General features: G+C 43.4%; 1 protein-coding gene across 1 annotated transcript in view; it reads left to right on the top strand.

The window, feature by feature from the left end:
- The window catches only part of NR4A3 (nuclear receptor subfamily 4 group A member 3), a 30145-nt gene that overhangs the window by 8717 nt on the left and 9010 nt on the right, over nucleotides 1-12418 (top strand). Inside the window, exons 7-8 of the mRNA XM_006758602.2 lie at nucleotides 9553-9752; nucleotides 11581-11759. Of these exons, the coding sequence (XP_006758665.1) occupies nucleotides 9553-9752; nucleotides 11581-11759 (379 nt within the window). The remainder of the gene's footprint in view (nucleotides 1-9552; nucleotides 9753-11580; nucleotides 11760-12418) is intronic.

Here is a 12418-nt window from a genome sequence, read left to right as displayed (position 1 = left end):
AAGAGTGTGTGAGTGTGCCCATTACGTGTCCTCCTTTTAGGTTGCAGTGCTATGACTGGTACACCCGCTTTGATCCTCCTTCCCTCATCCCTGCCCTCATTATGGGCTGGGAAGCCTCCTCTCTGCACCTAATCATAAGACTTCATAGGAGAAGCATGGCAGATCGTTAGCACCAAAGGTTGAGGACTCTTATTCTGATTACAAGTAGCATCTCTTGAAGTCAAGTCTCAAAAAATAGTCTAGCATCATAATGCAGTGGTTAAGGGCTCAGGCTTTGGACCCATGCAGGTCCCTAGATTAAAATCCCAACACCGTTGTTTAGTAGCTGGATGGCCTTAAGCAACTGCTTAAACCTTTTAATGACTCCGCTTTCTCATTGGTGTTATGGAATAATAATTATAATATCTACTTCCTGGGATTTGTGAAGATTAAATAAGATGATACTTGTCAAAGCTTTAGCACAGTGCCCTCCCTACCATTTGTTGAATGTTCTGAGTGCGAACACTTCACGTGTCAGGTGCCTTGTAGCAATACCAGGAAGCTAAGTGTTATGATCTCTATTTCACAGGTGAGATTAAAACTGAGAAAGGCTAAAGGATTGATTTGCCCAAGGTCACAAAGCTCATATGCATCAGAAATAGAATTAGAAGCCAAGTGTATTGGACCCCAAAGTCTGTGCTCCTAATACCAAGTGTTACTGCACCTCTGGTTTCAGTGAGAGAGGGTGCTGGAAAAGCATTCTGGAATAAAGACCTCCTCCCTGGAGGAACTTTGGTCTCCCCTCATGCAATTTTTCTGGATTTATGAAGCTATTTCATACTACCCACACTGAGGCTACATAACACAGTCTGGCATTATTCCAGGATATTTGAAATCACTTTTGGTGGCCAATCCAGAAAATTTAGGCCCCACAAGTGATTTTTTTGGCCCCAAATTATCCAATTATTGGTCTTTGTGGACTAGTCAGTTATTCAGTGGCAAACCCTCCCCAGCTCTGTGCGTTGTCCCAGCTGGGAACTGTCTCCACACGGAAAAATCAATCCAGCTTGTTTGCTTGCCTCTGCACCATTCAGTGTGTTAGACTAGAGTCATCATCTTCATCAACAAACATTTATCCAATTTAATTGTTAGTTTTGTCCAAAATAGCGGATTGACCATGCCAGAGTCTAGGTCATACTGATACTACCTTTGGGGCCCGGCTCAATTTTGTAAAGCATATTTATTTTAATTGCATTGTTTTGGAATCAGGTTGAGCCTCATAGCTTGGATTCTTCTGCTTTTAGATAGCTTTACAAAATTATCAAAAATTGGACCCAAATCAATAAATTAAAAGACTTTTTAAAAAATACAGTGAGTTTTCATCAAAAACTTGGATGAAGGCAGAGAAGGCATGCTGATCACATTTGCAGATGACAGAAAGCTGGGAGGGATCGCTAATATGATGGATGTCAGTATCAACATTCAGAGTGATTTCGACAGTTTGGAACAAGATGGGCTGAAACCATCACAGAGAAAGTTAACAAAAATAAATGTGAAGCTAAGCATTTAGAATTTTAAAACATGGGAGGGCCTTGGCCCATCAGTCGTTCATGTGAAGAAGATCTTGGGAGTGTATACATTTATTAGGAACCAACAGAGGACATGTAGTAGAAAAGAGAGATGCTAAATCACCTTAGACTGCAGCAGCATGGTACCAGGACCAAGTTGGGGGTAGTACATGGGCTCTGTCCTGTCAGACCGCACTTCAGGGTTCAGGCTAATTCCAAGCTGGGGTTTGAGAGGGATGTGGACATACTGTTTCTGGAAACTTGTAAGGGATGATTGGACGAAATGACAGTGTATGTGCAATATGTAGGAAGGGAGAGGGTTTGGCAGGATTAGGTCACTCTTTTGCTCTGTGGCAAAGGGGACTGTTGCTCGCAAGGACAGATCTAGAGGGGAAAGGAAGGGGTCCCTTTCAGCTCACCCTGAAGACAAGGGCGTGTGATCATCACACAAGTAACTAAGGGGAACACGTAACAGGATTTCTCACTAGCAGAGAGTTTATTTTGGATTTCATTAAGTTCCTCCAATTCTAAGATTTTATGATTCTGGGGGGTTACCTTATTGTCCCTAAATGCAAGTGATTATATATATATATACATATAAACATATGTGTTTGTTAAGTAACTTGTTATTTAACAAGATTGAACATGCTTTGTTCTCTAAAAATAATTAACCTAAAATGAATGAAGCAAAATTAATTTATTGAGTGCCTACTACTTAATTCCCAGCTTCCTGTGATATAATGTATGGTTTGGGTGATTTTCTTAGGAATGTCACTCAGCCCTGGTTGGTAGGAGCGTTGTCCCATACACCAAAAGGTTGCGGGTTCTAGTCCCAGGCAGGGCACATACCTAGGTTGTGGTTTCAATCCCCAGTCGGATATGTATGGGAGGCAACTGATCAATGTTTCTCTCTCTGTCTCTCCCTTCCTCTCTCTAAAACATAACCTCGGGTGAGGATTAAGAAAAAAAGAATGTCATCAATTGAAACTCAATTTTCATAACACCTTCTCCTTAAAGTTTTATATTTATAAGTTTATACAACTGGAAGTGACCTTGAGATCAGATCATCTAATCCAACCCCCATATTTTCAGAGGAGTAAATACAGGCTTCCAGGGGGTTAAGTGACTCATCTAAGGTCAGTGGCAGAGCGTGGCCTAGATCCAAATCTCATCATTCAAGGTATCTGAATACATGTTTCTATTTCACCATACTGCCACTTCTACTCAGTGGCGATTTAACTAGGTGTGTGTTTTGTTTTGTTTTTAAAGAAGCTTTATTTAATTTTTTTAAAAATTATAATAATAGTAATATATACCCATTCATTTTTTAAAAAGCAAACCATTTAAAAGTGAAAAATGAGAGTGCCTTTATTTGTTCCTGCCTAATTCCCCTCTTCAGCAGTAGCCGATAACAGCAGTAGTGTGTATTCATAATTTATTACATTTTTAATAAGAATGTGCCCTGTCAGGTTTGAGTCAGAGACAGTTGATTTGATGTAAACAATTTATAAAAGGGACCAGCTCCGCGCAGTGAATCAGGCTAATAGAGAAACGAGGAGATATTTGCCAGACAGGTGTGTTCTAATCTTCTTGTACCACCATTCGGGCCTTTAAGGTTGTAAGTGAGTGATTTTCCTCATTCGTGGGAAAAGGAGGTGGAGGAGTTGTGTTCCAAGTCACAGAGGGAATAATGTTTCAGAGGCCAGAAAGCGAGCGCCTCGCTTTGCGAAGCATTCCTGGCTCTGGGACCTCCTCGTTTCCTTTGGGCCAAACTTCTCTCCTTTAAAACCGAGCTCAGATCATTGTATATCAGTGCAGTCAAAACATGTCACATTTGATTTGTTTCTTCTTGAAATGTTGCTATTCTCTACCCCACAGTTGCTTTTAATTTAGCAATACAAGTATATATAGATACTGGGCTTGGCTTCAGAGCCTGCATAATTACTAACGAGAAAATAAACTTAACGTCCTCATTAGCTGGTCATTTCAAGTATTTTTTCAGCAAACTACGATGTTTTCTGGTAATTGGTGTCACTTAGTGTAGTAACAGACGCCAAAACAAGAGATATTGCTCAGATAAAATACCAGGCACCAGCAAATGGCGGTTAAGTATGTTACCAAGATAGCTTGAGAAACAACATGGCTAACACATGTTAGACTTAACCAAGGAAGCAGCCTGAAAACTCTGCAGAAAGAGGCTCTTCAAGAGATCCTCCAAATTGCCAATTCATTAGATGATTTCAGGCCAGTTCCTGCCCTTCTGTGGGCCTGTCTCCTCATCTGAATGGTGAGGAGATTGGACTAAGGGCACTCCCATGACCCCTTCCAGCCTTCCCATTCCCTGATCGGCATGCCTGCTGTAATTTCACTGGGGGTACAGGTCAGCACTTCCCAAAGTGTGGTGCCCAGACAGCCTCACTCAGAAAGAGCCAGAAGATTTGCTTAAAATGCAGGTTCCCAGGCCACGCCCAGGCCTACTGTATCAGAATTGGGGGGGAGGGGAGGCAAGGCAGGCCGGAATCTATATTTTAACAAGCACCTTAGATGATTCATTGGCATACTAAAATTTGAGAACCACCAATATAGTTTAATAAGGACAATTTTATCTTGAATCTCTCATTTTCCAGCTTTTCTTGGGCTGAGAAGGAATGAGCAAAAGCGATATAAATTTTCAAGAAAGCAATTAATTTATTTAATTGATATGTATTGAATGACTCGTGGGTGTCAGGCACTGTTCTAGAGCAATGAACACATTATTGAATAAGAAACACTCCTGCGTCCTAGCCGGTTTGGCTCAGTAGATAGAGCGTTGGCCTGTGGACTGAAGGGTCCTGGGTTCGATTCCAGTCAGGAGCACGTACCTTGGTTGCAGGCTCCTCCGCGGCCCAGGCCCTGGTCAGGGCTTATGCAGGAGGCAACTGATTGGTGTGTTTCTCTCACATCGATGTTTCTCTCTGACTTTCCCTCTCTCTTTCACTCTCCATAAAAATCAATAGGAAAATATCCTCAGATGAGGATTAATAAAAAAAAAAGAAAAGAAAAGAAAAAGAAAGAAAGAAACACCCCTGCCCTGGCCAGAATTGCTCAGTGGTAAGAGCATCAGCCTGCACACCAGAGGGTCACAGGTTCTATTCCAAGTCAAGGGCACATACCTAGGTTGCAGGTTTGATCCCCACCCCTAGTCCAGGGGTGTGTGTGTGCTAGGCAACCAATCGATGTGTCTCTCTGACATCGATGTTTCTCTTCTCTCTCCCTCTCTCTCTCTCCTTCCTCCCTTCCATCTGAAAAGCAATGGAAAAAATACCCTCACTCCTCAGGTGAGGATTAAAAAAAAACAAAAAACAAAAAAAATGCTCCTACCTTCATGAAGGAAAGAGAAAGTAACCAAATAACTGTGATGCCATGGCGGTGCGGGGTGGGAGGGTGGGGGGGCAGGGAAGACAGTTTATTTGTTTCTGGTTTTGTTTTAAGGGGAGTTAAATAGATAAGAAAGGAATAAATATGGGGGGGGAATATATTCACTGCCCATTTTTAAAGTGTAAGAACCTAAGAATATGTATATATAGTTTGGCTTCTAGAGTGATCACATCTAAAATATATAAAGACCCAGGGAAAAGTAACATTGTAAGGGGAGATGAAATGCTCTTAGGATATTTTATATGTTTAGCCTGGACTGATAAGTGAGATAGAGTAAATGCCAGATTCCACATTGCTATGACAGCATCATCTTGCTAATTTTTTTAGGGCTGGTGCTCCCATTCAAATAATTCATTTTAAGTCTAGGCTCTGCCTCACATCTGACCTGTGTAGCCACATTATTGCCATATAAAATGTGCAGACTCATTTCAGTTTAAATAGCTTTCATTGTTGTTTGTAGCTCTAGACTCTCATTCCAGGTGCTTTAGTGAAATCACCATTAGATGCCAGTAAATGTAATACTGTATCTTTGACTAGTTGTAAAGCCTGATTTTTAAAAATAGTTTTTTATTGATTTCAAAAAGGGAGAGGGAGAGAGAGATGGAAACATCAATGATGAGAGAGAATCATTGATTGGCTGCCTCCTGCATGCCACGCCCCCCACTGGGGATGGAGCCTGCAACCCAGGCATGTGCCCTTGGCAGGAATCAAACCCGGCCACTCGATCCAGAGCCAAACTGGCTACAGCTAAAGATTTTTGATGGGTCAATTATCCATATAGACTAGAATAAAAAGTTAAGATTCATTTCTAAAGTCTTTCTCTATTTGACCTATGTTTTATCACTAAACAAATATTTCTGAATTTCCTTTGGTGACCCCCAGACCTGCTTGACCCTGAGAGAGTAATGCAGGGGAGCACACAAGCAGAAATGGGGATCTGGTTCTTCCAACTCCAGGTCCAGTATTCCTTGGTGAGGTTTTTATAAAGTGCTAGGCCAGGCAGAGAAAAAAATCTACAATGTTTTGTTATGTTCCTCTAAGTCTTACATTCAGTAGAGGGGATACTTGGTTTGTCTTTTCCCTCAGCATTGGATGCTGACCCTCCATTCACCCCCAAGTTACTGGTGGCCCAGCCTGAGTCCAGTTTGGCTCCAGAATACTGGACTAGAATCACCGCAGGTGAAGCCCAGAGGGTCTGGCTGGAGCCTGGCATGCCAGGCCTGCTGGCTTTTCTGCTTGCTGGGCCTCATCAGGGAAAACTGCACACGCAGGGCAGGCAGGGGCTGCATTTCCCTGTGTGCAGGATGCGTGAAATGTGAGCCCAGCAGGGGCAGAGGCCTGCAGGGGACCCTGGGTGAAAGCTAAGTGCTCTGGAGGATGGTGAGCAAATATTGGAAGCACAGAGATTATTGAGTTGTGAGCCATTGTTTCAGGGAAGTCAGTGCAAGGGGGAGCTGTTAGGTCCCATGCCCAGGAAAAAGTTTGCATTCTTTAGTCTTTTTCTCTCCATTTTACTCACTGTTTTAAAACAAAACAATGCTGAATCAAGGTCAAATTCTAGACAATACATATAAGTCTAACCAATGGACACAGACACCAGGGGTTGAGGGCAGGGGTGGGGGAGTAGAGGGGCAATGAAGGGATAAGGACACATATGTAATACCTTAAGCCAGTGGTTCTCAACCTTCTGGCCCTTTAAATACAGTTTCTCATGTTGTGACCCAACCATAAAATTATTTTCGTTGCTACTTCATAACTGTAATGTTGCTACTGTTATGCGTCGTAATGTAAATATCTGATATGCGGGATGGTCTTAGGTGACCCCTGTGAAAGGGTCGTTCGACCGCCAAAGGGGTCACGACCCACAGGTTGAGAACCGCCGCCTTAATCAATAAAGAAAAAAAATAATTCTAGGCAATAACTTCATACCTGTGTGATTAGCTGCATTTGGAATCATTGAATGCAAGAGCCAGCACATGGAGCATTCACCAGGGTTGCTGATAGTCTGGGCCATAAAACACCTTAACAATAAAAAAGAAAGAAAATAAATCACACAATGTCTGCCGTCAAGCCACAACGGAATTAAACTAGAAATCAGCAATAGAAAAATGGCTGCATGCAAGAGGCAGAAGGAATCTTAGGGGTCAGCGAGGGCAGTCACTTCCTACTTCAGAGGCAGAAACAGGCCCAGAGAAGTGAAGTGATTTGTCTAGGGCTGCACAGCAAGTCAGTGCCTGAGCCTGGAGGAGGACCCCATGATCTGCTGCCTCTGCTCCATGTTATCACTCGTTCGGGAGTTTCACATGTAGTGCTGTCAGCTTTCTAACGGTGGTCCTGCCCTGATTTTCATCCTGCCCTTGGAGAGCATGTGGAATTAGGTTAATATCAGAGGAGAAAGTAAGAAAGTAAAATAAAATCCCCTTTCCCACTCCCTGCAGTGAATATAGAGAGTGTGAACTGAAGGGAGGTGATAGGAAGTATCCGGGACCAGGATCGGGCTGCCATCCTTGACCATCCATAGGAAGGAAGGCTGGTTCTTTCTCCCGTGGTTCATTGAACCCATTACAGAAACATCCATGGCTTCATAGAGTCTGTGCACTGAGTGGGGTGATCCAGGGCTCTGAACTGGACCTGATGTTACAGGATCCTAGATAGTCAGGGCTGAAAAGGAGGAACCTTCTCCCATTTCATAAATGTGGAGGCTGAGGGACAGTGAGAGTTTCAAGCATCATAACCGTTATCAGCAGCATCACTGTCATCGTTTGTGAAACGTGTTCCGTGTGTCAGGCCTTTCACATATATTATCACATTTGATCATGACAACAAAATATTGAGGAAGGCATTGTCCCCGTTTTACGGAGGGGAAAACTGAAGCTCAGAAAAGTGAAGTCATTTGCCCCAGATAACTAAAGTAAGCAGCAAAGCTACACTGTTTCACAAATAAGGGGCCTGGACAAATCAAGGATTAAAGTAGTTCGGCTCCTTGTCCGATGTTTCTTTTGTTACTCCATGATGCCTCTTGGGAAAGCACAAAAGGGTGTGTGGGGTGGTGGGGTGGGGGAAGCCCAATTAAGACAAGTGCCTCATTTCCTCATACCTAAGTAGTTCTACAATACGGACCTGGCTGCTTATTGGCTGATTCTCCTCCAGCCAGGTTAGGGCATTGTGGCAAGTCTAGGCGCTCCCTTGACTCTTCTTTCATCGAAGAGTATTCAACAACTACTGATTGAGAGTCAATCAGGTGCCAGTCACTGTGCTGCTGACAAAACATGGGACCAAATGAATGCATACCTGGAGACCTCCAATTAGAGCAAAATAACATGCTTTCTTAAAACTATACCATGGGCTACCAGCTAGTAACATCAGACATATTAACAGCTGGGACAGCAAACCACAAGGCCACGTGGAAGTCTTGGCTATACATGCCACTGTTGGAAACTCTCAGACTCTGTGAGCTTCTCTGGGCCTCAGTTTCCTCATTTGTAAAAGGAGAATTAAAATCCATACCCCAGGAGGATTAACCTAGAGAAGGGATGCAAAAGCACCCGCAGCTCTTAGTGCGAAGGAAATGATGTGCATATTTACATGCGTGTTTTGCAGATCTGTCTGTGCTGTTCATTGTCCCTTGATGATTACCTTGCTGTATCAATCTTTTTGCCTGAAGTAGGAAAGATTGTCTTCCGGTGATTCAGGCAAAACCCTGAGTCTACCAGAATATCCAAAAGTTGGGTAGAGACTTTATTCCTACTTGTATCTTTCTTCTCCTGGGACTTTCTAGATCAATTCTGTTCAATAGAATGTTCGGCAGTGATGGAAATGTTCTCCATCACATGTAGCTGTTGAGCTTGAAAAGTGACTGGTGTGACGGAGGAACTGAATTTTTATTTTAACTTCATTAATTTAACTAGCCACAGTCCTGAGTCTGATGGCACACGGCCGCCTGGGCCCTGCCACAGAGACACCCTCCCTGCTCCTCTTCCTGGTTTGTCTCCTCTCACAGAAATCTATCTACAGCAAGCGAAAATCATTCTCTTCTCCTCTTCCTTAGTTCTGTCTGGCACATTGCCTGGTGTTGCTGATGCTGCTGTTGCAGGGACCACGCTTTGAGAACCATGGGTTAATTAAGCATCCTGTTTGGAGGCAGCTGTACTTTAGTGGAGTCAGTAGATGCTGGAGGTTCACTCAGACACAAACCCCTGAGATATTGGTTCTCAACACTGGCTGCCCTTGGGAATCACCAATGACCAGTCCTCAACCCAGGCCAGTTAAATTAGAATCTCTGTGGCAATGACCCAGACATGAGTGTTTTTTAAAGCTCCCCAGATGATTGCAGTCAGGACTGAAAACCACTGCACTGATGGGACTTCAGCAAATTTCTTTTGTCTATTAAATGGTAACAACCTTCACTCTATATATCATGAGGCCACTGTGAGAATCAGATGAGACTGTGAATGCAAAGGGTTATATCAACTGTGGGACCTGAGAGTAAGGATTCAGGCCTAGACAGCCGTGGGGGAGCCCATTTGCAAATGATGCTGTCATCCCCGTTGAACTGAAATAACACCGCTGCCTGTGGTTTGCATTCTAGTACTGTCCCTCTGACCAGGCCGCTGCAGGCACAGATGCTGAGCACGTACAACAGTTCTACAACCTTCTGACAGCTTCCATTGACGTATCCAGAAGCTGGGCAGAAAAGATCCCCGGATTTACTGATCTCCCCAAAGAAGATCAGACATTACTTATAGAATCAGCCTTTTTGGAGCTGTTTGTTCTCAGACTTTCCATCAGGTAATTACTATTATTTTATCTACCTTCAGTCCACTCCTTCCTTTGAAGAACTTTGAAACCTGCTGTGTTTGCAAATGAGTCATCAAAGAGAAGGTTGTTCAGGAAGGAAATATCAAATATGATCAGGCATTAAAAAGCTGAGTAGTGGGTAGTGCATTGGACTGGAAGCCAGGGCTCCTGGGTTCTGCCCTCAGTTCTAATATGGATTTGCTGTACGACCCTGAGCAGATCCCTTGCCTCATCGGAAGTTCAGGTTCCTTCTTTGTAAAATGAGGAGGTTGGGTTTGGTGATATCTGAAGCTCCTTGTAATGCCAACACTCTGGGATTCTATAGAGTCCCATGGTGAGAAAGGTATTTCCTGGGAGCACGTATTTGTTGAGAACATTGCTTTTACCTCACGGGTTTCTATTTACAAGTCACTGTTCTAGTACACCAGATGGGGCTCTAGAGAGTTCCCACTGCTTCTCAACCCCCAGTGTTTACTCCAAGAGAATAGCTCCTAGATCAAAAGATTTGGTTCAACCTTTCATGCTCAGTGACACTGAACACAAACGGAAGTTCTTTCCCAAAAAAGCCGGGACCTGGAATCTCAGCATGAGTAACATTTCAGATTCCTTTCTTCCTTGCCATTATGTAATTTTTGGAGATGGTACCAACATTTCACCAAATATCCCCCTCATTCTCTTCCTTACCCTCCCCTCCAATTTCATATGGTGTTAGCAGAAATTCTTGTTCAAAGTGCAGATTCCCATGCCTCATTCCCAGCTGTATTGGTTTGTCTTAGAAGTCCACAAATCTGCATTTTAACTCATGCTCCAGTGACTCTGATGCCAGTGGTCTGAGGTCCAGGTTTTAAACTCTGAGATTGAGAGGTCGGTCCTTGTGTACCTCTGTGGAGGGATCTGTGGGAGAGACAGGGGGAATTACAACTGGAGTGCCAGTAATTGGCATCATTACAGCTAATCTACTGTACGAAGGAGCCAAGCCAAGGATGTGACTATCATCTGTTAGGCAGGCAGCATAGGATTAAGTAAATGATTAGCTCCATGTGGGCAAGCAATATGCATGCTCTAGTCACCAAGTTTCCGCCAGTGCCTGGCTCTAGGAGTGGCACATACGTGGTGCTCAGGAAATATTGACTAGTGAATGAATGAATGAAACTATGCATCCAAGAGGCACAGTTGTAGATATTAACTTGTTAGTGCAGTAGGCTGAAAGAGATAAAATATGTGGAAAGCAATTTGAAAATTAAAGGAAGGCTAAGATTAAAGATAGGACCACATAGAATTCAGAATTAATTACACCTAAGACTCGTCTTGCATACCAGGCATTGTGCATGATTTCAGATCCTGTATATTATTAATTCCCACAACAATCTTAGAAGGTAGCCATTAGAACTCCTGTTTATACATAAGGAATAGGAAACCCAGAGAGAGTAAGGAAGCGCCCAAAGCCCCCCCAGCTGAGTGGTGATGTCCAACTAGAAGTTCCAGGGCACCTTTCATGAGAGAAGTATGGGATACTTATGGACTGATATACACTCTCAGGACAGATTTAGAAATAGCCCTCTGAGCCCCACTGTGGAAAGCAGGTGAGCCCACAACAGGGACTGGCAGCTTCCCCAGGGATTGGTGCTCACTCAGGAAGTTAGCACAGACAAGTGGTGGTGGGTGTTCATCAAGGGTGTTTGGGCAGGTTTAACAGCACCACACTGGGTTCTGAACACTGTCTGGGTGCCGTGTGTTATGATATTATCCCATTGGATAGACTGAACAGACCTATTTAATGTGTTTCTACCCCGCAACCCCCCATGACTTTCTTTTGTAGGTCAAACACTGCTGAAGATAAGTTTGTGTTCTGCAATGGACTTGTCCTGCACCGACTTCAGTGCCTTCGTGGATTTGGGGAGTGGCTCGACTCCATTAAAGACTTTTCCTTAAGTTTGCAGAGCCTGAACCTTGATATCCAAGCCTTAGCATGCCTGTCAGCACTGAGCATGATCACAGGTAAGCACCACCCTGCTGTCACCCGAAGCTACCACACCCTCCTTTCTCTCTTTTCCTGTGTTAAGGTGGATTCTGGCTTTGGCTGTCATACACACCGGATAATTAGGAGAATGACTGCCACTGTTCTGAAATCTGCGACATTTTACTTAATTTAAACAAGAAACGTAAATCTGCAACTTGTTGTCATGAACCTCCAGGTAGAGAGGGTTCCTATTGAGTTATTGTCAACAAGCCCAATATATGAACATCTAAATTTCCACAGGCGCTCTGTTGAGACTGGCACTACTGCTTCAGGGTTATCTTCACAAGTATTTCAGAGGAAGATTAGCTTAACCAGACTGCTCCTGTGGGACTGAGGGCAAGTCTTCCCCTCTCCTCAGTCCTTGGCTATTGACCTAAAGGAAAACCAAAGAACTACACATATAAAACACACCTTTATCTATTGATGTACAACTTTGATTGGCAGGGGAGTGAGAGAAGGATACTTGTAAACAGCAGAAAATGGCTCAACTCAATAATTTTAAAAGTTAAGAAACAGGAGCATAAAACTTATTCAATTTCTATATTATGCCTTTCTGTCATTAGATGTCTTTCTCTTTCTATCTTTTGGGATATAAATGGCCCCAAGATGGAATGAGAGGTAGACAGGGAGAGGGAGA

This window comes from Myotis davidii, unplaced genomic scaffold, assembly GCF_000327345.1.
Source record: "Myotis davidii unplaced genomic scaffold, ASM32734v1 scaffold534, whole genome shotgun sequence".
NCBI classification, from domain to species: Eukaryota; Metazoa; Chordata; class Mammalia; order Chiroptera; family Vespertilionidae; genus Myotis; species Myotis davidii.
Note: the sequence above shows the minus strand (reverse complement) of the source record. Positions and strands in the feature narration are given on the sequence as shown.